Genomic DNA, 26,818 nt, shown 5'->3' on the forward strand with positions numbered 1-26,818 from the left:
CGTCGAAAAAGATTATTTTGACAGTAAAGAACACAGTTCATATCGAAAGTACTTACAGAAATGCCCTGGAGGGCTTCCGCGAGGTGTTTTTGTAGAGCGCCGACAGCAAAACCTATGGGGAGCGCGCCGGCGGTATCCTGCCTAGCACGCAATCGAGGCGCGTCCGATAGAGGGCGACTCCGTAACTCCTCGAGGCCAATAGCCATCAGGCTGGGATGAGCGACATGGAAAATTCGCTCGTCACCGGTGCTCGGTCGCGGTGCAACACGTGCATCACAGTACGCGCAACCCGATATCGTGGGGTGTAGTCGAGGCGGTCCTAATTCCCTCATTCGAAAATTCTTAGTTTGTACCTGCGTATGTTATGTACACGCAAACATACAAACGCGCATGCGGCATGCGTGGCGTCTGACGTGCACCCTCAAACATAACGGCCGCGGCTCTGACGAACGCACGACCTGGCTGGGCTGTCAGCACGCGCGCACGTGCGCGAAGGGGATTTGACAAATGTAAATACAGAATCTCTAAAGTTTGCCAGAAAGTTTGCTGCGCGTGACATTTGCGCTTGTCAATGGCGATCGTGAAAATTCGATCGTGCACCCCACCACGTCCATAATCATTTTAATCATTTTACTGCTGTATTTATTAAGGACCGCCCAATTATTCGGGCGTTTTCGTGGCCTTGTCAGTGTCTGAAAAACCGGACAAGCGTCCCTCCACGCTCTGAATGCGCGAATTCCGCGTCTGCTACCGCGCGGTTTCGCATGCTCCGAGAACGGGTATTTTCGTATGTAGTGCGCCGCGCTTACGCAGGTAATCACATTTTTCCAGGCCCGAAAACTGATATATGGCTTTTTACTGAGTTGGCTTTCAGATCCAAAAGCGGATATATGGCTTACTACTGAGCGACTGCGCCCCCTAAACCACAACTAAATTCTTGGACCTTTGTTTAAATTAAGGACTATAATTATGACGCTCCGCCAGTCGCCACCACTCCTGTGCGACTAGTTTTATTTCAAAATGGCTATCGTATAAGCATGTGATGTATGTCTGATTTATTTATAAATGATCTGTGCACTTCCCTGGCTGGGAGCTACAGAACGGGCACCTGATTAGCACTTTAGCAAGCCTAAACAAATGTCGGATTGCCTAAAGTTCGAGGTTTTGGGTGCATTTTCCCCAAATTTTCTAAACATGAAATCCACGACGATGTTTTGACGTCTATAAGTAGAGCTCATGAATAACAAGTTTGTTGAACTTCTTGATAGTAATAACTCATTTCCTCTTATTAGCTATTGTTAGATGCCTGTTGCATAAAATTAAGTTGCTCTTTATGAGCAGACACTTAACACCTCAGAATATCTTTAGGAGATAAATGATCAGGCACTGTCAAAGTTACATACAATGAGGAAGTGTATATTCTTCACAAGTAATAGTGGTGCTTCCTTGCAAGTGGTGTACGTGAGAAAATGTCCTCTTTCAGCTTCATGATGTAGAGAGAGGTAAGCATGCAATGTGCGATGTATAACTATAGTCATAGGCGTGCGCACAGGGGGGGGGGGGGGTGGGGCGCCCCCGCCTAATCACCTAAGAGGGGGGGCACAAAATCTGCCGCGTACATTGACCCTTCTAGTCACATAAGAGGGGGAGGGGGTGCAAAATCCGCCCCATACATTGATTTAGTAGGGTGGCGGGCACTGCGATGAACCTTTGAACCCCCTTATGGGGAACCCTGCGCACGACTATGACTATAGTAGTGTTCCTGTATTTAGGTACACAACTCTGTATTTACTCTAGTGTCCATGTATTCAGGTACAAAGAACTTCGGTGGTGTCCCAATATATATGCTCCCTTTGGGAGCACATATACGCTAGTTTTAGGGAGAACTTAATTCCACATATGCAGAAGAACCGACATTTGGGCGAGTTGGATTGCATGTGCCCACGTGGGATACCGTATTTACTCGAATCTAACGCGCACCTTTTTTCCGGAAAAACGAGTCCAAAAATCGCATGCGCGTTAGAATCGAGTACCGAAAAAAAAAAAAAACTCGGTTATCGTATATCGTATTGCCATCGACATTTCAAAATGGCCGCCTCCTACGATTTCCGCCATTTTTTCAGTTCGTAAGTCGTACGTGTGCTGAGGAGATTGTCATCCCGTTCTGCGTTCGCATCGACGGCATGGAAGTGCCGACTCCAAATACTCGACGAGTGTACCACGATGCCGCATTTAAAAGAATAGTTATTACATGTGCAGAGAGACGGACGGAAATCGGGCCGCATCGCAGTCGTTCGGATATTCGCAATGCCCACGAACTATAGGTGGCGCGCCGTGCTTTTCAAGATGGCGCCAGGAGGAGGGTCAACCAGTTTGTTAGCATGGGAACAGATAGTATACACCTTTTCAAATTCTCACGCCAGGGAAGCGCCATATTGAAATGCGCGCCGTCTAACGTGCAAGATTGGCGAAATCGCCATCTTGGGCTGCGCGTACTCGAACCGGCGCGCTATCTGTTGGTGTGAGGTCCCCGCTAAAGCCTGCGTTTGCTGATTTTTCGTTTCTTTAAGCTGTTTTGTTTGGTATCGTCGCTGCCATCGTCGCTGTCTGAACCGTTCAGCGGCGCGCATTCGCCCCTGCGACGCAAGAATTAGCTCCGCGTCTGCGAACGGCAGTGCTTCGTCGTCGGTACCAGTAGCAGCCAGCGTAATACCAGGTCGATCACGGCGTCAAGTGCTAATAATCGGTAACTAGAGCGTTCTTGCAGCTGTCTACCGCTTTCTTTTATTGGCATACTAAATGTCTACGGATTATCCATCAGTTTCAAACCTCCGCGCATACTCGTTCGCGGCGCGTAAGTTTGTCAGCTGTAAACTGTAAACACCGCACAATCCTTCTTCACAGATACAGTTGACCTACATTCACCGCGACGACGTCGAAGACTAGGTCGAGGAGACCTGTGAGTGGCCAGAAATACCGCGAGCGAACATTGTTTATATCTCGTTGAGGCGATCGATTGCGTGGGGTCTTCGCCAGGTGTGCAACTACGAGGCACTGGAGTCGCGCAGCTACGTGCAGTTTGACTGTGTGGGTCAGTCGCTGGCGCACAGTGTGAAGGAAAAAGTCGTGCTGGTGAAGGGGAATGGGACACCGTCGGAAGCCGTGAACAGTAGGCCCCATCGCGCGTGGGTTTCCGCGAGGCCGTCCGCTGAAGTACGGCGCGCGCAGGCTACACATGCGCGGGCAAGGCGGAGTTTGCAGCCGTGTCGGCCGCTGTGTTATGGACGATATGAAGTGTGAATCCGCAACATTCTCACGAGTTAGTAGGCGAGTCATCAGCGTCTTGCGTACCATTCTTTCCTATCTAGGATGCTGCTTGGGAACGTTGTTCTCGTCGTTTTTCTTGCCGCCAACGAAATACCGGGAACAGAGGCGTGACCAGGGCGACACGAGCAAGTTCTTACTATTTAGTGAAGCCACCCACTGCTGCCGCAATTCAGGCGACGAAGGAAAACGATGCAGCGCGAACGTGCTCATCGCGTGGCGTACATGCGCTGCGGACACACGATTGCACCTTAAATATTTCTCTTCCGCTGCTTGTTCGTTCACCCGTACACGACACAGTGATGACCAGATGACTTGCTATGCGAATGCAGTAAATTTTCTGCCATAGTAGTCACTACGTATCGGACACAGGCGCATAACACAGTCACACAAACGCGTACCGAAGCAACACACACACAGCACTGGCGCAGCCCAAAGCACGGAAGTTTTTCCGATTTACCGACGCCACCCATTTCTTCTGCAATTCCGGCGACGACGGAAAGTGATACAGCGAGAACATGTCACACTTGCAATCCTCGCGCGGCGTGCTGTGCTGCGGGCACACAATCACGCCTAAAATGTTCCTTTTCCGCTGATTTTTCGTGCACCCGTGCACGACACAGTGATGGCCAGACGATCGGTTCTTTGAATACGCACCATTTCCGGCCATGACACTCGCTTTTTATCGCAAAGAAGGGCCTAATTCACACACAACATCCAAGCGTACAGATACAACATGCGCAGCCCAAAGCGCGATGGCAACACTGAAAACATACCCTCGACCCCTGCAGTGCACTGGTGCGAGCATGGGTGCGAGGGTGCTCCTGTGAAAAGGCGGACGTACGGCCCCGTGCCACTTTCACCGGATGAAGTCATGAGCTGTGCTGAATTGGATATGAGACTAAACTACTTTCCCAAACCATGGAAAGTGCTGAGTACTCGCCACCTAATTATTTGCTGCGGTCTGAAAGGTTATATTTCAGCTCTGTTACCGTGCATAACGATGCTTTGCGAAATCCTGTGCGCGCTACATAAAACTGCATGAACTAAAACTGACGTATGAGCAGAACGGCACTCCGAAGTAGTACCGGTAGTACGCACCGAGCCAGCGCTTATAGATACGTTTGTACCGAGCCTGCCTTACGGATTTGCCGCAGTAGTTGGCCGCCAGCGAGTTGCGCCATCGCTGCTGCCAGGGGCGTAGCCAAAGGGGGGGTGGGGGGGGGGTTCAAACCCCCCCCGAAATTTTTCAGTTTTGCTTGCGTATATAGGCACGCACACATACAAAGGCACGCACGAACATACATAAAGTATGGTTGAACCCCCCCCCCCCCCCCCGAAAAAAATTTCTGGCTACGCCCCTGGCTGCTGCACGGGACCGCACGTTTAACGTGGTGATGGTTTCCAAACATAATACGCCGTCGTCATTACTTGTGCAGCCGGGAACGCGGAGTTACGTCTTCAACGGAACGCAAGCATTTAACTTCCCATTCAGTAGCGCTTGTGTCACAGCCATGCTGAGACTCTAGCCGTGTGCAATTCACTTCACCCGCATGTTGCAGGCTTGATCAGCACGATCGAAACACGAATGTCGAAAAGAATGCACACGTATCCTTTTCGCAACGTCGACGAAGTTAGCCGAGAGGCGTGGATTGTGGCTGTGACTGCACGTTCCAACGCTCTAACCATTTCGCTTCTCTGGTGGAGCTCGAGCGTGTTGGCGGCATGCGGCGCTCCATAATATCCACAATAATTGATACATGCAATGCACAAGAGGAACTATGCTTTAATTTTGATCTCGCTCAAGGATATTATACATTAAATACAACCAAACTGACTTACGAGCGTGAAAGAACATTAACGCACGGGGGGACGTGAAGTGCAACTCGCTCCTCGTGAGTTAGCAGCTGGTCGTTCACCGTCGCTGTCACTCTCGGTGCCTTCACAGTCTTCTACGTCCAGTGAAAAATCCTCGTCGTCAAGGTGGTTTCTTTCAACATCACTGCTGAAAGCAATCTGAAGAATTTCCTTCGCCGAAAGACTTCGACCACTCCGCGTCACCACGTTTACAATTACAGAGACGTCTGGGCGCGGAGAACATTTCGCTCTCAGATCGGTCAACGAGCAAATCGCTTGCAGTGTGCTGCCACCTATCAACAAACGTACAAAAATAAGCGGCGCAGCGCTGGCTATGAAACCTATGAAACACTGGCGAAGGACGGCGTGGAAAGCGTTCGCTCCACGAAAGGCGTGGAGCAGACGCGTCCTCGAATGATTGAAACGTCGCTCGCACGATCAGTATCAGCGCTTTGCTGACAAAGGATAGAGGCATATTTTAATGTATCGACAACTTGAGATCGCTCAGTTTTACAAGAGCACATCGCGAGCCGGCGCGACCTCCCGCGTACAGTGTTATGGGATTCATGCACTACAAGAAACACTGACCAATGCTATATACAAGTAAAACAGGGTGAGCTTCAACTGAATATGTCAGACGATAACATTTAACTAACCTACGTGGCTACAGAAAGCCTCGCGAAGCTGATATTATGCGTACGCTGTGGGCTAGCATTGAAAGCGCGAGTCGCCACGTATTTTCACTAAAACTTCGTGCCTCGCAAGAACGAATCAGATTTCTCGTGTCACGGAGGGCCCGGTTTGTTCGCTGATGCAGAGAACATGCCAAGTCGTAGTGTTCCTTCCTTGCCAACGCGTTAACACTGAGGTTAGCACAGCCGAACAAGGGAGCGATTGCGAAGGGCTGCCATTTTGTCGTCTACTAACCCTCCTCGAGAGGACGCTCCTGAATACCGCCTGGCGGCGCGACAGTCTATGGGCATTGCGAATAGTTCGGAGTTCCCGAAACGTGCGTGTGAGACTGGCGCAAACAGAAGCAGATTTTTTACAGCAAAGCTTCCCGAAATCAAAGAGCGTTTCCCGAAATCAAAGAGCGTTGACAGCGACAAGGAGTTGTCCGACAGCGACGAGGACTGATCCATTACGCGACTCGTATCGCCGCCGTAGTGGTGACAGTTTTAGCGGCAAGGCCCGCTTTTTGACTTTGTGTTTTACTTTTTTGAAACTTTAGTTCTTTAAAACCCAAATGCTTGTTCTTCTGAATGTGCGAAGTTTGACACCTACGGACTTTTTTTGTTCTTTTCTCTCACTAAAAATGGGTGCGCGTTACAATCGATGTATTACTTTTTTTTTTTTTTGGTCGCGGAAAACGGGTGCGCGTTACAATCGAGGGCGCGGTAGAATCGAGTAAATACGGTAGGTTGTGCTTTAAAACGTGTGGTTTCGTTGCTGATAAAGTTAGTTGTGAGACAGTGCTTCTGTTCGTGTTCCTCTTTCTTCTCTGTGTTTCGTCGTTTGCGCTGAAAACCACTCATCATGTATTCCACATATGATATGAAGGATTTTCTCTAGGTGGTGCCAAGAAGATGTGCTGAAAAAATGAGAAAAAAACACAACACAAACTGGTGGACACCTTAATTGCAGTGTTATGGCAATGGTAGAAAGCTGCAAAAGTGGCCAGGGACATTGGAGCGACAGAAGTTGGCTGGAGAAGTGTGGGAAGGGAAGGCAGCGGGACTGAGTGGTTTAAACGCCACGTTGATGCTGCTTCACACCCCCTGATAGCGTGGGAAGACCTTAGGACAGAGTATTTCTCTCTCTTGCATACAATGTGGACAGGGAATCAGGAAGCAACAATCTATTTCCTCTCTGCAGAAGCTGAAGTATGCTGCTATGCGTTAATTGGCAGTGGGCACATTGAAGCGATCGGTGGATATAGAGATAATAATCTTTAATGAAAATCCCAGAGAGATCGATGGAGTAATTCACAAAAGCCTTTCTGCATTGTAATTGTTTGTCAATAGGGATATTGGAGCTGGCTTTAGGGCAATTGCATCCTTTTCAAAGAGTACCAAAGTAGCATGCTAATGTAGTAAGAACCATGCATGACTGACAACACAAACCTCTCTCATCTTCATTTATTTCATGCGCTATTCTACATCCAGGCACCACTTGTGTTTAGCGCTGCAATGTATGCATACAGACCATTTGTCCAAATGTCCTTGGTACAGCAGTGAAGCTTCACAGCGCAGAATATTGAGAAAGGTATGATAAATAGAGGCCGGATTTTTAGGCAATAAAAAAGCTTGTTTTAGGTGCCAAAAATAGGCAGGCAAAACAATGTTTTAGGTTTCCAAAATCGTAAATATAGGCACAATAAATTTTCACATAAATGCAAATAATTTCATACGAAGACGTGCGCGACCACTATCTACGACAGGAAAACAAAAATGTTATTGCTTAAGATGGCACAAAGGCGTCAACATTTGAACATAGTATGCGTTGTCCCGCACGGTTCGCACTCCCGTGTTCTGCAGAGTGAGTCACGTGTCCACTGTTGAATCAACACACTCCTGATTGTCTTTCCGGCATGACTGAGAAGTGCAGAGCAGGAGCAGACAGCCAGATTGCTAAAAGAGCAGAAGGGAGCGATTACTCCTATTGGCCGGGTCGAATTGCGTAGAGCCAATTTCTCCCCTGGCAGTGAACCACTGGCGTAGCCAGGAGGGGGGGAGGTTTCAGTTTTGCATGTGTGTATATACACGTACACATACAAACGCATGCACGAACATATATAAAGTATGGTTGTCCCCTGTCCCCCCCCCCCCGAAAAAGATTTCTGGCTACGCTACTGCAGTGAACACCTTAAAAAGTAAATTACAAACAAAACAAAAGCTGCGTGCAGTTCACATTTTTTTATCTTTTTGCTCTTCACTGTCCACTCACTCTCCGCGTCGGTTTCGCCTTCGCCAACCGCTCGGGCCACGTCAGCGCGGTGGCGAATGCTCACCGGCGTGTCCCGCTTCACTGCTGCCAGCGGTTGCTGGTTGGTTGAACTAGAGGTCTATAGGTTGAACCCCATAGTTCCCAACAGTCAGTCTTACGCGGTAACATGGATAGTGGTCTCAAACAACACCCGGGAGCGAAACGTGAGGGTAAATAGCGTTCATATAAGCGCTAATTTTGAAAATAGGCATTTATAGGCATTTGTAAGCATTTAGGCACGAACGCCAAAAATAGGCATTCATAGGCACTATAAAAACACTATAAAAGCCCTTCTTAACCTCTAATTCATGCTCGTATGTCAAAATGGCACGACAGGAGCGCAAGGAACAAAATAGGCATTTGCCTAAAATCCGGCCTCTAGTGATAACACACGCTCCATCAGTACAGATGATGGCTGCACAGGCTGCATTTTGCCAGCAATTTATCCAAGAAAAAGAAAACAAAACAAGACATAAAGCAGGCAGCACTGCCTCATTACGGGGACAGAAGTACAGTGAACATGAATTTAATGAATTATCGGACATAACAAAGTGAATAAAACTGTCTCAGCACTATTACACTGTAATAGATACATATCTATAAAGAATATCGGATATATAACGTGCTTTTGTCGGATGCGACTTCATTATAGATGACCGTGGACTGCGCATTCTGACCTTCTATATGACATGCATTAAAATGCACTAACAGCGTTGTAAGCTGGCGCCCAGAAAGGATCATAGCAGATGTCACGTGCTCTAATCTGCACGATGACGGTAGATAGATGTGACTGCTGCAATGACAGTCAACCAGTCCATTTTACCCCTTGCACCAATCACGTCTTGGTCTTCTGAAGCAGCTTGCGCCGTCGTTCACGTCTCTGTGTGTCCTCAACGTTCGTGCGGTGCTGTTCTACTTGCTCCCATATGGGCAGCTGGTCTTCCTCGGTGATGACCTGGCGGTACTGCTTCATCAGGTCGTAGCGCTCCCATGGCGTTGCTACGGCGGCTGCTTTGTCGTAGAACTTCTGTGGCAGGCCAAGATCCTGTATGCCCTTCAGGTCCTGTCTTTCCCAGCGCTCCAGCCATGGTTTCGGCTTCAGCTTCACCTACACAGTGAGAGAGAGAGAGAAAGCACAAAAATAGTACTTGGACAGACTTATGCTACGTTCAGCAGCTGCATATCAGAAACATGCACAATAGAGGAACCCTGAAACAGTTCTGAGTCGACTGATCTAAGCGCCCTGCATAAAGCGCACAAGACCATATATACTTGTGTAATGGCCGCACCCATGTAATAGCCGCACCCAGTACTTTGTTAAAGTAACCCCCCCACAAAATATATATTTAATATTTACCCGTATATTAGACACACCATTAATTTTTTAGAAGGTTAGCGGTATTATGAGTTGCGCGGTGCTAGAATTCTGAAGCTTTTTGTTTTTCGGGGGCGAAACAAGGCAGCTGTGCTGAGTTTTCGGCACCTCCGGATAGCAAAAGCACAGCCTTCGAAATTTAACAGCTGCCTCTGAGGCGCTGCCGCCCACCAAACAACACCAACTGGATGGCATCCCTTGTGGATGTGCGCCACTAGATTTTTGAAGTGTGGCGTGGGGTGTTCTTCAAGATGGTGCAGAAAAGCTTCAAGGTCACAGGAATATTGAACAAACTCGATGGAAGAGAGGACGACCACATCTGGAACACAGGTGAGTTTGAGGATGTGACGAGTAAAGGAGCCCTCCTCTTTACTCGTCGTGTGGAAGTGACCAAGGTTCATTTTTGCTTCCCGCAGTACGAGTACTGCAGTTCAATAAAGGCATTGCTGAAACCATGTACGAAAAAAAAAAAAAAAAGGTTGTGTCTTTTGCTCCGCTCAATGGCCGTACCTGCGATTTTCACATCAAATCTCAGAAAAAAGCCTGCGGCCATTACACAAGTAACGTCATACGGTATGTCGTGTATACGGTATGTCATGATTTAAAGGTAAACATTCGGCAGAAGTCTGCCTGGTTGGGTGAAAGACTAAAGGCAAAAAGAGAAATCTCCAACCAGAAGGTTTATTTTAAATAACCCGACGTTTCGAAGCCTGACCGGCTTCTTCTTCAGGGGTGAGATGGCCCGAGGTGCACGGCGCTTATATACCCATTGCTACTGAATGTGGCGTGCCACTGTATAAAGATTTCAATCACACCTGTCTTGGGACATGGCACTGTTTGGGACATCACTTGCATACCCGATATAGTTGGGCTTTTAATGCTTGTAGCAAATAATAATAATAAAAAAAAATGCGAGTGGCTTTAGGAAGGCTGGGTCTGTGGGAGTGAAGAGTTCCACAGGTGGAGGATTGCGGCAGGCACAACTTAGCCCAGACCACATGGTGAACGAGAAGACAAGGTTGGGAGGAGGGTAACGTTTAATTGCACATGGCTGCCTTGATGGCTGCCTGGTCATTAACTCAGATTATGGTGTGAATGATTCATTCGCTCTAGTGGTAGTTTAGGTGCTTACATAATTTCAAAACACCACTTCAGTGACCCTTTAGTGACAAACATAATTAAACATTACAGAGACCTGTCCTGGAATATGCCTTGGCGGTAGGGAGTACCTACCTTAACGCATCCAAGATGTTATGAGACTTAAAAGAGTTCAGAAGAAGGCCACGAAGTTTACAGATCAACACTATAACTACCATTTCTTGCCTCTGTCAAGTGTGAGGTTTTCTCGTCTCTCGACACAAGTGAGTTAAGGCACACAAGTAAGCATGCTTACACTCTGTATAAAACTGTCAACAGGTGAATGCGTATTGAAGTTCCAACCTTTGCGGGTTCTACTAGGTTCTACTACATGTTATAGCCGTTGAACACACTGAATAAGAACGGATTGCCCGTTGAGGGCTATTGTGACACTGAATATTAAGCTTTTAGTTGCATTCTTAGATTACGTTAAGGGCCCTGCAACACTTTTTCAGCATGGTAAGAAAATGCTGCCAATTGACAGTCGAGGCTCCCGAGAACTCGTGAGCCAAATATTATAGCGCAATGTGCGGCCGGGAATTTACAATTAATTCTCAAAGTCAGCTAGAAATCACTCCCTATTCTCTCGATAAATGATGCCATAAACCCAGAGTCCACGGCCATTGGCTGATTTGAGCATCATGAGCTCAATAGTTACCCCAGCCGCCGCGGGATGCCGCCACGCGCCTGCATGTGTGTAGCGATCACTGAAAGTAAGCCGCGCGTTTGAAGAAAAAAAAAAATGAAAGCGCTCAAGGTCATGATGCGTGATTCTTGACCCCTTGTCATTCGCCCTCTTCCCTTGTGTAGCTTTCGGTGCGCTCGCTGGTATGAAAGAGAAAGTGCTTTAAACGTGCGAAGAATCCCTGCAAGTCCGCTCATACTTGACGGATTCTAAAAATGTTTGCGCCAGTTGACTTGTGAGGCAATGAACACCTTGAATGAAGCTATTTGACGATTCGCAAAGTGTTGCAGGGACCATTTAAGGGGCCCATGAAACGCCTCCGATATATTTTTAACATTTCAAGTAAACATGCGCATCGTGTTGAGAATGCCGTAACAATCAACAATGCCAAACGCAGTAGCGCTTCGACCAGTGGGCGAACCACAATATCAAAAAAAGAAAATGGAACGCATCTCCATGAAGTGAATGATGACGAGTGGGCAAAGCTAGGTCCTAAGGTCCATAATGTCTACGCTGTAGTCGACTAGTATAAAGGGTTCGTGCTTGTAGGAGTTTTATATTCTGTCACAATTATGATCGATATTAGTGTACCGTTCAACCTTTTTCTTTTGTGTCTCACATATGTTACCCAAGCACTGCCCCATATAATGTAAATTGAGTGACAAAGAGTCGACGACAAAGCTCGGTCCTAAGGTCCATAATGTGTATGTTAAAGTCGCCGACTCGTATAAAGGGTTTGTGCTTGTAGGCGTTTTATATTGTTCTGTCACAATTATGAACGTTGTTCGTCTATTGTAAACCTCTTTTTTTATTCACATACACACGTTTCGACTATAGCAATGGTTTTCCAACCACCATGACAGCGGACAGTGCGCATCGACGACAAAGCTAGGTCCTAAGGTCCATAATGTCTACGTTGAAATCACCGAACAGCATAAAGGGTTTGTGCTTCTAGGTGTTTTATATTGTTCAGTCACAATTATGATTGATATTAGTCTATTGTTAAACCTTTTTTAGGGGATTTTACACGGTGCTGTGCCGTGAGCACGGGCACCACACGATGGACAAGCCTAGACCCTAAGGTGCTTCGCCCCTAAAACAATCCTGTGCTCCTCTGCTGGCCTTTCCAATATTCCTAACGTTATCTGTGATATCACCAGGGTGCACCTGGTCAAGCTAGCAGCAGCAAGAACCTCTTTGTCTGCTAGTAGGTACGTGCATTCCCTGCTCTACCTCCTCACATGGTGAGGAGCATTCGAGGAGAAGGAGAGACCAGTCTTTCACTATTTTTGAAATTCCACTGATGGCTCCCTTTCCTAATACTGTTGTAAAGACAATATTCCCCACTGTGTTTCTTTTGTAGAGCTACCACCTAGCACATCTATTCCAGATCCCAGGAAAACACAGTGTTGTATAACATCGTTGTTGGTTAACGGGATGCTCTGTGCTTCATCTGTTAGTGCCATATCTATACGACGGAGGCGAAATGCTAGAGGCCCGTGTACTGTGATGTCAGTGCACGTTAAAGAACACCAGACGGTTGAAATTTCCAAAGCCCCCACCACGGCATCTCTTATAACCATATCGTGGTTTTGGGACGTGAAACCTTAGACATTATTATTAGTATCATAACCCTAAGTCTTCCACACACTCGGGAAGAGACCAGCCTTCTTGCTTTCTTCTTTTACCTCTCAAATGAGTGTCATTTAAGTTTTTTATGCTTCCAGCTATGAATGTAGCGCCATTTGCATATATACAGTGGAACCCCGATTATACGACTTTGAGGGGACCACGCAAAACAGTCGTATAATCGTAAAACTAAGAATATAGCCACTGACACTGAGCCTTGCCCAAAAAATGGGTACAGACAGCCTGAATAAGCTCACGGCACGACCCCGCACTCGTCCAAGGAAAGTATATCAAATTATTTCTTAAAATGACAGCATTTATTTGAAGGAGGTACGAGCAAATTTTTATTCTCAACTTTAAAAAAAATATCCAACGCGCATCTTCTTTCCGATAAATCGAGTTCGAAAATTGCCTGCGTGTAAAAACAAAACCGAAACCGCGTTGGCAACAGCCTTCCGTCAGAAGAGTCAGATACGGTGTCATCGCCATCACATAACGGGGAGGAAGCATATTTTATTAGTTGCGCGCACGACGGAGCTGTGCGCATTGTACTTGTTCTCTTTTGGTGTTGTGCCACTGTGCGCAATTGGCGTTGTGCCACTGTTATTATGAACGCTCACGCCAAGCAAAAAGTTAGTTTGTGCGGTGAAGATACCTAGCTGCATTGCGTCGTTTTTGTGTGCTCGACGCCCGTTACCGAAGACAGCAAACAAAGGAAGGAGTCTTCAGCTGTATGTAGACCAAGAAAATTTTTCACGGGCCGATAAAGTGAAAATATCCGGATCTCGAAAACAAGATCCGACTAGCTTGCCGACTAGCTGAAGCTACTCCGTGCTGATAGAGCTTATCCAGGCAATGGACCTTGAGTGCTATGCGATAGAGGCATACTCGGAAGCGACCTTAAAGCCAGGAAAAGCTGGATCACAGAAGCAAACAAACTGCCAAGAGAATAAATTTTCCATTCGGGAATTGCATACTGTACCTGTCTCGCTATTTTATCCTAATCATCAACCCAGGGGCACGCAAGTTTTTATTTGAAACCCGCGAATATCTGATCATCGTTACATTCGACTAAAAAGGCGACTTTTTTTCTCATGTGGTATCATAATAATAATAATATTATCTGGGGTTTAACGTCCCAAAACCACGATATGATTATGAGAGACGCTGTAGTGGAGGGCTCCGGAAATTTCGACCACCTGGGGTTCTTTAACGTGCACCTAAATCTAAGTACACGGGCCTCAAACATTGTTGCCTCCATCGAAAATGCAGCCGCCGCGGCCGGGATTCGATCCCGCGACCTTCGGGTCAGCAGTCGAGCGCCATAACCACTAGACCACCGCGGTGGGGCTCAAGTGGTATCGGAGTGTCGTTGTACGATGCACAGTTGGCGTAACATTGTGTCGTATAACCGAAGTTTTGAATCATTATTTCTATGGGGGCTTCGCTGGGACCAAACCAATTCATTGTAAAATGTGACTCGTCGGAAAATGGGGGACATATAATTGAGGTTCCACTGCAGTATCTTGGTTATTTTTATTCCTCCAATTTGCCCTCCTACAGCCCAGTTTTAGAGGTCACAGTTTCTGAGTACGCATTCTACGGGTCAGATAATGGTAAAAGAACGCCAAAGGTCTTACCTTGAGCGTGTTTATTGGCACAGGTGCTCCCTCGTTATGAGTGTGAGCCTCCATGTCAAAGGGAAACGTGCTGTACTCGAGCGGGGCGTCTCGCAGGTAGCGAAGGTGCTCGTCCAAACGTTTTTCAAGTCGCAAAACTTCTATCTTCAGCAGGAGAGGGCTGTACAGGTCGTACATGATTTCCACACCTGCAAAAGAACACGGGCTACAGGCTAATTTTTACGAGGCTGTGTGCTGGCTTTTGTTCTCTGCTGCAAAAAGAGAAAAGTGAATGGAAGCATGTGCGATGGCGAGTTATGGTGTGCTCTTCTGACTTATCCATGATGTCGCAAAACAAGTTGTTCTAACACAACATACGAGACATGGAATTCCTTACAATATGGTGAAGTCTCATTATAACAATATGGATTTGCATTTCCCACCTACATGTGGAAAATGTAAACCAAAATACAAAATTCTGCAAACATTTGCACCTCCATCCCAAACTCTTACAAATGGCATTGATGTGTGCTTTGTGCCTCAAGGTAAAAAACATGCATTGTTATGTATGGCAAACAAGGTGTGAACCCGTAGCGTCATTTTTTTTGTGAGGGTGCTCTTGTGTTTGTGGCTGAGTAAGCGTTGGCTCTGCATCACATTCTTACTCACTAAATGTGCCACGTGGTGCACAAAGTAGACAAGCCACAATCGGTGGCTTGGCTACTTTATGAACTTAGCATGTTTTCATATCAAATAAACACCACAGTGTCATTATCGTGTCTTGCTTCTCCACTGCACAAGTAAACAACTATATCGCTGACATGTTTTTCCTGATTACTAACACTGTGTTTCAGCTGGCTAGCTGTTTTTCTTTTTTTTTTGTTCCAGGCAGTCCATTAATTACAAGCATTAGGATAATTGAACGGGTGCCTCATCACACTAAGGTTTGTGATAAGTGGCATCGCCTACATATGATCTCACCTTGGTGTTCGATGACGTTTCGCAACGTAAATTGGTGCCGCATACCAACGCCATGGCGCATGATGCAGATTCCCACAAAGCGGTTTTGCTTGCCGGGAGCATTGTTGTCCGAGACTGTGACTGCCATGATAGAGCCTGGGTAGCAATCGGGGAACACCACAAGGTATTGCAGGCACAGTGATACACAGTCGAAATGACTGGATAATGACTTTTGTCAAATTAAACAGTTATGTCAAATGTGAATGGTATCAGCGAGTGAGCATTTACTGTACTGCACTGTCGGCGTCAAATGAAATGTGAAAAGCGGCAAGCATTAGCAATGGTATAGTGTGCGCCGTCCATTCGTCACTATAGGCAGGCGCACATAGGCGCAGTGCTGCCAAACCAAATGTGCGTGCCTGTCCATGGTGGTGACTGGACGGCACGCACTATACCATAAAGCTTGCCGCTGTTCGCGTTTCATTTGACGCCGACAGTACACCAAAGTTTAAATTGAGTTTTTGTGTTATTAAAAGAGACACTATAAAGGGAAATATTAAGTTGAGCCAGATTCAAAGATTAGTCTTGTGTAAAAACCAATTCACAATTCCTGGTGAGAGAAGAGCATTTGTAAATGAGGAAACAACGAAATTGAGAAACTGGAGTGGCACCCTCTGTCATGCTCTGTAGGTACATCAATAAATGACGTCAGATCATCTATTCTGACTACTGAATGGCCTACAGATGAAAAATGTTGACAATAAACGAGCAGTAAACCAGAGTTGTTGCTACATATTATGACTGTGGAGCTCTTGAACGCTCGCTCATTCATAAAAATAAGCAGCCGAAGTGATGTCGTCAAGTCCTCCATTTGGCACGGGCGATTCAAATTGAGCATAGGTACCAGGGACTTTCGGTGGCTGTTTACGACAAAATAATTCATTTACTGGTGTGCAAAAAGTGCTGATATACTCCAATGCAGTTAAAAAAAATCAATCTACCCAAGCTTAATATTTTCCTTGAGTGTACTTGTAAATTACTAGCATTACATGCCAGTAAATAACAGCAGAAGATGTATTACAAGAAAAAAAAAAAAAAAAACAAGGACTTCACATGGCTTTTTCTTGCTGCGTTTGAAAGAAGCCTCGTACACCCATTCCCTGGCATCCCCACAGCTGTACAGTGCTAATTAGAAAACTCGTACAGATGACATCAACAGATCTCATGCTCGACAATGTTGCGAGAAACCTTATGCAACCAACAAAGACAAAGGCAGTTTTGGGGCATGGAAAAAACAAATAATAACAAAAGAAAGAAAGAAAGAAAGAAAAGAAAGACGTCTTACCCACATAGAATTCCGGGATCTCGATGACTGATCGCCGATTAAGCATGTCTTTTCTTTCCAGTTTCTCCCTAATTGAATTTCTCAGGCTGAAGTCTGTGTCTGGAAGGAACTCTGGGTAGATAAACCTGATAGATAGATGCAGGGGTAAAATCATCATGTTCTCACCAGCATGACTCAAATTCAACTTGCAACGTTTGAATCTTATGAAACATGCCTTTGAAATAGGTGCTTGGTGTGGTCTGGATATTACATTCTATTAAAAATACAGTATTTGGGGAGTATTTCTGCCACACAACTATATAATCGTCATTTGGCGGCTTGCTTGCATTTCCTTTCTTGAAAAGCCGGCTCTAGCCGCTTTCCCATCAAGAATGCCGTGTCGTGCTGATAGCATGAACGCCTTTTGTGAACGGGAAGTACTGGGACCGTGGTGATAACACAAGGAAAGTACATGAGGTAGATGACGATTAGAGTTGTGAGACAGAAATACTCCCAAAATACTCGTTTTTTTCCTTTATTTATTTATTTATTTATTTAAAGTACCTGCAGCGCCCGAAGGCATTATTGCAGGGGGGAATACACAGGGTAACATATGCTTACATAAATGGATAACTATGAAAACAAGATCAACAACAAAAAAGGAAAAAAAAAAGAAGAAAACTATGAGCGTAACAGTATATCTCTGAACGAAGTTTCAGTGCGACAGTCAACAATTTCCTTTGGAAGCTGATTCCACTGGGAGATTGTGTGTGGAAAAAACGAGTATTGGTATACGTTTGTTCTGCAAAAACTTTCTCTTATTTTTAGAGAGTGATCACTTCTGTGAGACAAGAAATGGGGAGGTAAAATGTAAGATTCTTTATCTATTTTGACCAAGCCATGAAAGATTTTGAAAAGCATTTCTAATCTAACGTTTTTTCTACGTGTACTTAGTAGTTCCCACCCCAACCTATCCTTTATTGCAGTAACACTAAACGTGAAGTCATAGCTAGAACTGACAAAACGGGCTGCACGGTTTTGTACCAGCTCGAGCATATTACATAGGGTTTTACTCTGCGGGTCCCAAGCCACACAGGCATATTCTAACATAGGTCTGACGTTCGAAAAATAAAGCAATTCTCTGATTTTTGGGAGGAGCTAAGCGGAAGTTTCGTTTAACAAAATTTAACATTCTACAGGATTTCGCTGTAACATACTCAACGTGTTTAGTCCAAGTAAGATTTGATGAAAAATGTACACCAAGGTATTTGGGTCATTCCATGCCAACTGTCCCAGTCTGGGCGCTCGACAAAAATCAATTTCTCTGGAAAAATCTGAAAAAATTACACACGTATAGACATTAGTCCTGCAGTATTTTCCCGAAATATTTTGAGCGGCAAAAATTTTTCGGGCACGTGAGCGCCATTTGAACTTCTCGATATGGTGGAAAACCAGGTACAAAAGAAAAATTCGCTATAAGTGAACCGTTTCACGTGTTCATTTGAAACTTGCTTTTTTGTGTTTTTAGAGCATCGCGCTTTTATTATAAGACAGTTGCTTAGAGTAGCTTTATATTTTTCACTCCTTGGCGCGTAGGTAAAATTGGGTAAATTGCAGCGTTTGCGGGAATTTTTTTACAAAAGACGACTGTAGATCAAATACATCAATTATTTTTATAGAACTTTCCATAAAACGTACTATCGCCTAAAATTCTTGTTATGCCTGTGTGCGGCGCACAGGCTCTAAAATAAAATCCTGAACTTGGAAAAAACGCTACATTGGCCTGTGTTCAGACGTCTGTAGCACCCTGAGGTGGTCCAAGAAAAAATAAGCGGAAAAGCGCATACGATTGAGAATTACAACGCCTTTGTGCACAAAAATTTTAATCGAAGTAGTTTTTGTTTTAGTCAAGAAAAAAATTTTTGAAGTTTAGTCCCACCATTGCACTATATTGCTATGGGGGCAGTGCAAACCGACTGAATTTACTGCGTAAAAAGAAGAGGCAGTGTATTCGTAGCACATGGTTTTCTGTTCCTTCTGTTAGTACTTTCATATCATGGAGATGATAAACAGAGGTAAAATATAACAACACCATTGGCTTAGATGCCGAAATTCCCCAATAATGAATCGCGTTACTTATTGCATGCGGCTCTGAGAATCAATTGGCGTCAAAATAAGTTAAGTCTCAAAGTTCATGTAAACCGGAGAAAGGAGGCGTGAGCGTGGTCATTTATAGCGGATCCAAACGGAGTTCATCAAAGTATTCCGCAACGAACGGCACATGATGTGACAACGCGCCGCGTATTCACGCATTCCGTCCGTCGACCACGACACTACGGACGGGATATGCCAGGCTATTTTTCACATCCTTATTTGGATGGTTGCAGGCAGCAGATTTTGGTTAAAGTAGAATTTGTCAGTCTGGTAACATGCACTGTTTTACAGCTGTTATGAAATCACAACAGCCTATTTATGTGGCGTGGTTGTCCGGCGCCGCTTCCTCCGCCTCCGGTGTGCGTAAACAATGCAATAGGTAATGCTATTCATTATTGGGGGAATTTTGGCATCTAAGCCAATGGTATTGTTATATTTTTACCTCTGTTTATCGTCTCCTTGACATGTAATATACATCATAAAGTACTAACAAAAGGAGCTGAAAACCATGTGCTACGAATACATTACCTCTTTTTTTTATGCAGTAAATTCAGTCGGTTTGTACTGCCCCCATAGCAAAATAATGCAATGGTGGGACTAAACTTCCAAAAAGTTTTTCTTCACTAAAACAAAAACTACTTCGATTAAACTTTCTGTGGACGAAGTTGTTATGATTCTCAATCGTATGCGCTTTTCTGCTTATTTTTTCTTGGACCACCTTAGGGTGCTACAGACGTCTGAACATAGGCCAATGTAGCGTTTTTTCCAAGTTCAAGATTTTATTTTAAAGCCTGTGCGCCGCACACAGGCATAACAAGAATTTTAGACAATAGTACGTTTTATGGAGAGTTCTATAAAAATAATTGATGTATTTGATCTACAGTCGTCTTTTGTAAAAAAATTCCCGAAAACGCTGCAATTTACCCAATTTTACCTACGCGCCAAGGAGTGAAAAACATAAAGCTACTCTAAGCAACTGTCCTATAATAAAAGCGCAATGCTCTAAAAACACAAAAAAGCAAGTTTAGAATGAATGCGTGAAATGGTCCATTTATAGCGAATTTTTCTTTCGTACCTGGTTTTCCACCATATCGAGAAGTTCAAATAGCGCTCACGTGCCCGAAAAATTTTTGCCGCTCAAGATATTTTGGGAAAATACTGCAGGACTAATGTCTATATGTGTGTAATTTTCTCAGATTTTTTCAGAGAAATTGATTTTTGTCGAGCGCCCCGGCTGGGACAGTTGGCGTGGAATGACCCATTTATAATCAGTTGCTCGCGTTAGCTGGACAGAGTCTAATGTGTAATCAAACAGGTATGGATCGTGTTTACGAGTGAAGGAGATGCATTGACACTTACTAGGGTTCAGAGACATACGCCACCTAACAACACCAGTGCATGATACTATCTAAATTGTGTTGCAAGTACTCATGGTCAGAGACAGATCGAATGCAATGGTAAATCACACAATCATCTGCATACAGGCGTACTTTGCATGAAACATCTCGAGCAATATCATTGATGTACACTAGAAACAACAGAGGCCCCAGAACAGATCCCTGAGGGACTCCCGAAGTAACAGTAACGTATTCAAATTGGGAGCCATTAATTACTACACGTTGCATGCGATCTTGTAGATAACACTTAATCCAATCAACCAATGCAGGAGTAATACCGAGCGATGAAAGTTTATGTAACAGCAAGACATGGGAAACGGAATCAAATGCTTTTCTAAAGTCTAGGAATATACAGTCAGTCTGTACACCAAGATCAAATGAATGAAAAAGGTCATGACTGAATTCAAGGAGCTGTGTCGAACAACAAAGGCCAGATCTAAAGCCGTGCTGAAATTCGGTAAAAAATTGTTATTTTCTAGATGTTTCATTAGGGCGCTGTAAACTATGTGTTCCATTGTTTTACTACATACACTCGATAGAGAAATTGGCCTATAGTTGGAGACAATATTTTTTGGGCCGCTTTTATGGATCGGAACCACGTTCGCAACTTTCCATTCCCTGGGTAAGCAACAAGTACGCAATGATTTCTGAAAGATGATAACGAGGTAGTGGGCAATTATGTCGGAACAAGCCCTCAACACATAAGAGGGTATACCGTCAGGGCCACTTGCAGAAGAAACATTTATATTGTCAAGTAGCTTAAGTATACCACCATGCGTTACGAACAGCTCCGGCATAGGTTGAAACACATTGTCGGGAATACGCGGTAATTCAGTGTGACAGGGGGGTGTGAAGGAAGACTGGAAATAGCGATTGAAGGAAGAAGCTTTATCGATGTCATCAGTTAGAAGTACACCGCCGTAGTTTAAGCTCGGGATGCCCACTGATTCTTTGCTAATCGATTGAATCGAAATGTACGGTCACTGAAATCTTTAACCAACGTTCGCGAGCAGCAATTTCTTATGTGTATCTTCGCCATACGACTGAATTAGGTTCCAGAAAGGGTGAGGGCAAGCGCATGCCCACAAAGCACATGGCCACAGAACAATTTTTAGCTACTTTGTCCAACCATATGGTGCTGACACACAAAAAATTTGCCGCTGGGCACAATAGTTAAAGATTTGGCCGGCTGTACAGTGTTGTGCCGCTTATGTGTTCTATAGCAGCAGTACACCAAAAAGCTGGCACCTCTCCTACAGACAAGTTACAACTGATACAATTTACCAGGTCGAGTCCTGATATTTTCTTACTTCACGAGTTTAGACTGCCACCATTCACCTCATATGCTGATTTCTTGCCCTTGGCTGTCAGACACAAGTGGGCGTGCCATGTCTGAAATGATTTGTGCCATGCACAAATTACCTTTAACCCTTTCTCACTCGAATGAAGAGGCACAGTTCCTCAAGGCTACCACATGCTGCCGTGTCGCATTGGCAGCTTTCCCCGATTCTTGCCACGTCATTCTGCCCCGAGATACAAGACATTGGGCTTCCAATGAAGACTGCCAGCATTTGCGCTAGCCTTAAGCCACCCGTCTTGCTTGCCTTTGCACGTTTTAGTGTCAACAACGTGTCCTGTGCAAGCTACACCACTATGGGCAGTTCCACATCTCACGACCCTTTATGCCCAGCCACACCATATCCAAGAGCAAATGAATTATTGCCTTTTTTACTCCGGATGAACTAAGAAAAAAAAAATCGGAGATTAGGACGTTACGTATAAAAGAAAACTTCATACATTTACAAATCGAGCACGACATACGGATCACAAACACAAGAGCAAAAAAAATGTTTGTTACTTATATGCTCACTGATAGCCACAGCAGGAGAGATGCGAAACTAGCATATTTATAAGAAACTTCCGTGTTTTACGTCGGCGGTCAGGCTGCGCTCTCCAGCAACCTTTATTTCGTGTGCAGTAATGATTGAACATGCTACAAAGTGTGCTAAAGCGTACTTAGGATAGCTTTCGTGCTTTTGAATGTTTTCCGATTTCACACGCCCTACTTGTTATGTGAATACATCAGATGTATAGGACTATTCTACAAGTGTTCATCATGTGACCGGACTATCGAAGAAGGAGTCATTTCGCTGAAACACAGTTTTGAAATGCATTGCTTTCCATAACATAACGTATAACATAACATAACGCAGTCCTTTCTTCTTATAGCGCATATACAGTGCCTGTCGCATTTATGGTTTCAGCAGACTCGGCGTGAGAGTCACAGTGCGGTCAGCAGCAGCTTTGTTAGTTTCGTTTTTTTTTTTTTAATCAATAAACAACCAGCTACTACAGGCTACCTCGCAAGTCTCATTTCGCCGCCTATTCAGTGTCAACGCACTCGCGATGCTTTGCGTAAGATGCAGTCTTCGGAGCATGAAAGAAGTTACAACAGAAATAGGCATTTGCGTTGAAGCCTGATCGTGTGCCTTGCAATCGGGAGTAACGTCGGTTACACAAGCAGTATGAACCCTGACACTTATCTCAACCCGCAAAAAAGCAGAATCGCTTGCCTGTAGTCGACAAGCTTGTCCGGTAACTTTGAACGATTTTTCTTGTCGACGACGACATTCTCCGCTTGCGCGTCGGACGGCTGAGGTGACTGCACAGCGAGAAACCTGCAAGATGCTGCGAAACCATTCGACAAAATATCCATCAGCAGTAGACCTTTATAAGGGCTTACCGAAACAACGACGAGCTGGGGATCACAGCTATTGATTCATGCAAGCGGGTATTTCATAAATAAAACGGCACTGAATAAAGCATGGTTCTTGGGTGTATAAAATTCGCTCACGTACGCTTTTGAAGGTATGCACGCCTGCATAAACTCGTGAGCACCCTGGACGCCGCCATGTTTACTGCTGCCGCTGCTGCCTCTAAAAGGAGGAACGGGAGAACAATTGCCATTCAATTTTTTTTTACCCGCAAGTTATAATAAACGTAACTGTTTGCTTAATTTTGCGTTGTATTTGCTAAACTTTTGCGGCAATATTGCACACATTATTCTCATATGACTTCTAAAATGACATTGTTTTGAGAGTGGTTTTGGGGACCGAAACCGAAACTGTGTTTCGAACAGCCTTGGGCAAGACGATTTTTCTTGTATTTGTAAATTAGTTTTTCACGGTACCACAATCACCACGCTTACTGCGAGAAGACGCTTGGTAAGCGAGAAAGCGTGCAAAAAGAAAATGCGGGTGGCGACACCGTTTTGAATTGCCGCACCAGTCAGCGTGACGTCATAAATTTTGAAGACCTCTGCTAGGGCCTATCAGTAAAATTGAATTATGTTGTCTTCTGAAGGAACCAGATACTTTATATACCAAGTTTCAGAAATTTTCATGGGGTGAATGTGGCCAAAATACGGCAAAACACTTCGAAATCCGTGACGTCAGCATAGGAGGTTTCGACGGTGAATCATTTGACTGATTTTCTCATTAAATAAATTTATGGTGATGGCATTTATGACACTAGCGTTTTCATAGTATAATTTATGAGTCTATTTTATCGTTTCACTTTAGTGTTCCATTAAATAAAATATTAGTAGCCACTTAAAACTTTGCTATGAAATAATTACGCGTCATTGTTCTTGCGTAGATTTCGCAGCAAGGCCACACTCTATGTTCCTGATCGCTTTATGTGCCATTTGGCACGGTCACGATTGTCTGGATTTCAAGAGAAAAAAGAAAATACTACATTTGTTTTCGTGCAGGCGCGTTTCGCCAGTAAAAATAAGCCGCTTTCGGGATCATCTCGTTCGCGAGCAATAATTAAGCGTTTTATCTATTCGGACTGACTTTTGCGAGGCAGCTACTTCCACGCAACGAACAGCGCGGGCTTTGTGAGTGAGACCGAACTTTTCGCAAGAAAATAAAGAATTCAGAGATTTGAAAATCGTTACACCTTCAAATTTTCGCTCCATCGGTCGTTGAACGGTCCCTCATTTCTAACTTCATATGTAATCCTGTTTTCTTTTCGAATTGGTGCATGTATATTTTTTAAAGGCGACCGTTACGATATGGCCGTTCTATACCGCGGGGAGCAATTTTGAAAAAGTGAGAATTTCACGTACCTTGCAAACTGCCATGTTCACGTGGCTAACGAAAAAAAGATTTGCTGTATGGCATTTTAGTTTTCATATCTTAGTTAAACAGCTGTCAAATTTATATCAAATTTATAAATTAAATATTAACAAGTTACTCGCTCGTGGGAAGGAAATAAAGAGAGAGAGAAAGATAGAGACATTTGATGCCTTGACAATCTGGCACACTTCCGTCCGACGAAGAAATTATACCCCCAGCGCAGCACTTTGACAGTAGAACATTCGTAAGCATGTCGCCTCTCACATTCATTCATCTATTCTGATAGATATTTTCAGCACTTATTAAAGGAAGCTCTAATCAATCTATACCGACAGATTATTAAGGCGAAAGCCTTAGATGCCTCATCAAACGCGAAAATTGACCGCCGGCGTACCTCGGCGTCGGGGACCACGCGAGTGGTGCAAAAAAATCATCACGCGGTGACGTCACCATATGACGTCCCAGATCGCCTAAATTTGTGACGTCACCATGACGACACAAATTTTGGCGTGACGTCACATGATGCTGTCATCAAATGATATCATAGGTTGGTCGAAAGTGGGCAGATCACGGAGGCAGTGGAAAACCAGGTGAGGTGCCTCCGATCTTGGAGGCAGTGCAAGACTGCGCTAGGTGCACGAAGCTTTCGGAGGTTGGCGGGGCAGGATGAATACATCGACCGAGAAGAAAAAGAAGTGTTCTACCAGAATCATTCTACCATGATTAATTTCCCAATAATGGGTTAGTTGTTATTTGAAGACAAAATAAGTCAAAAATTCATTTTTGAGTGCCGCGCCGAATCCACACCGCATAAATGTCGGTGAGACCAACGTTTATAGACACTTTTTTCTAGGTACTGAAAAAGTATCTATAAACGTTGGGTGAGACGTCACAAATTTCAATGTTTTTCGTATACGGTGAAACTTGGCTGCCCCTAATGGAAAACCGTGCGCACGCCTATGAGCGTCGCGTTATCACCCTCGAATCTTCGAGGTATATGTTCCCTGACAGCCTAACATTGTCTTTGCAATGAATATGTTCATTGTCTTTACAATGAATGTACAATGTTCACTCAGTTATCTTCAGGTAAGAAGTGTTCCGTCAACTACTATAAATGCATTTTCCCTAAACTGTTTCATGTATTCGCTATGCTTCATTGATAGAACTTGCATATATGCAGCTTTCTGATGAGCAAACGTTTAAACGTTCCCATAATGAGGCGCATTGAACCAGGCGACCAGCCAAGCTAGCATTTCCGGGCATGTAATTATATGAAGGGGACACCAAAAAGAAAAATCAATTTGGGAGCATTAATAAACCACCTTTTCACTATACCGAAAGCACTACTCTTGCCGCGATAAGATATCTTCTAAGCGGGATAACTTGCGAAAAGAAAAAAAAAGATGCAGGTGGCGACGCTGCCATCAGGTTCCCGCACTGCTTGCCGTGACGTCATTGGTTTCGATGACGTCGCTAGGTTCAACGTAATTTCTTACTGGCAAAAGTTAATTGCATTGTGTTCTAAGGGAGTCAGCGACTTAACGTAGCAAGTTTCGAGAGATATTAGTGGGCCAATGTAGCAAAAATAGAAACAACAGACTTTGAAATCATGACGTCACATTGACTTTCAAGTTCTGGAGTTTCGTCACCAAGTTCAAATATGAATCTTTGACCTTCGTTTTCTCTTCTGATAGGGAATCTATGGTGGCAAAATTAACGATAATCGAGTTATTAAAAAAAATTATCAGTCTAAACTGATTTATTGTTTCACGTTGTTCCTTTAAAATTTCTCTTTCCCTCTCTACCTACGAATATTCAGCCCAATTTCCGTGATTGTTATACTAATGCTGTTCGATGAGCTAATTTCCGTTAGCTGTCTCCATCACATCTAATACCATTCACGCTTCGTCACCTAGATATCGTCTTATTCTCTCTGCTCTGTTGTCTGCCAGTAACTCCTTTGTCCCGTCACACTGTGTGATGCGGCTTTTTAGTCAAGGCACCCACGGACTAGGTTTGTAAGTTGGAAAATAAAATTGATTTACATTATTCACTCTAAGGGCATGCATTGCAAGATTTAAGAGGGGGGCTTGTCCTTCTCCCCACTCTCGTTGAGGCATTATCAACGCCGGCGAAATTGAGTTTGGAATGACCTTCGCAACACCGCCCTAACCCCATAACCGCTGAGGCCGCTGTGTATTCTCCCTTTTCCAGAACGCCAACTTCTTTA

General features: G+C 44.6%; 1 protein-coding gene across 1 annotated transcript; it reads right to left on the reverse strand.

The window, feature by feature from the left end:
- Positions 1–8,676: 8,676 nt before the first annotated feature.
- On the reverse strand, positions 8,677–23,382 carry LOC119396031 (39S ribosomal protein L19, mitochondrial). The gene is made up of 6 exons (XM_037663071.2): positions 23,305–23,382; positions 23,020–23,134; positions 16,917–17,041; positions 15,593–15,727; positions 14,633–14,820; positions 8,677–9,274 (listed from the first exon to the last, which is right to left on the reverse strand). Exons 1-6 carry the CDS (start codon positions 23,357–23,359, stop codon positions 9,002–9,004), a joined length of 891 nt encoding a protein of 296 aa, XP_037518999.1. The 5' UTR covers positions 23,360–23,382; the 3' UTR covers positions 8,677–9,001.
- Between the last annotated feature and the right edge of the window lie 3,436 nt (positions 23,383–26,818).

The sequence above is a fragment of the Rhipicephalus sanguineus genome, chromosome 6, assembly GCF_013339695.2.
Source record: "Rhipicephalus sanguineus isolate Rsan-2018 chromosome 6, BIME_Rsan_1.4, whole genome shotgun sequence".
In the NCBI taxonomy this organism is placed as follows: domain Eukaryota; kingdom Metazoa; phylum Arthropoda; class Arachnida; order Ixodida; family Ixodidae; genus Rhipicephalus; species Rhipicephalus sanguineus.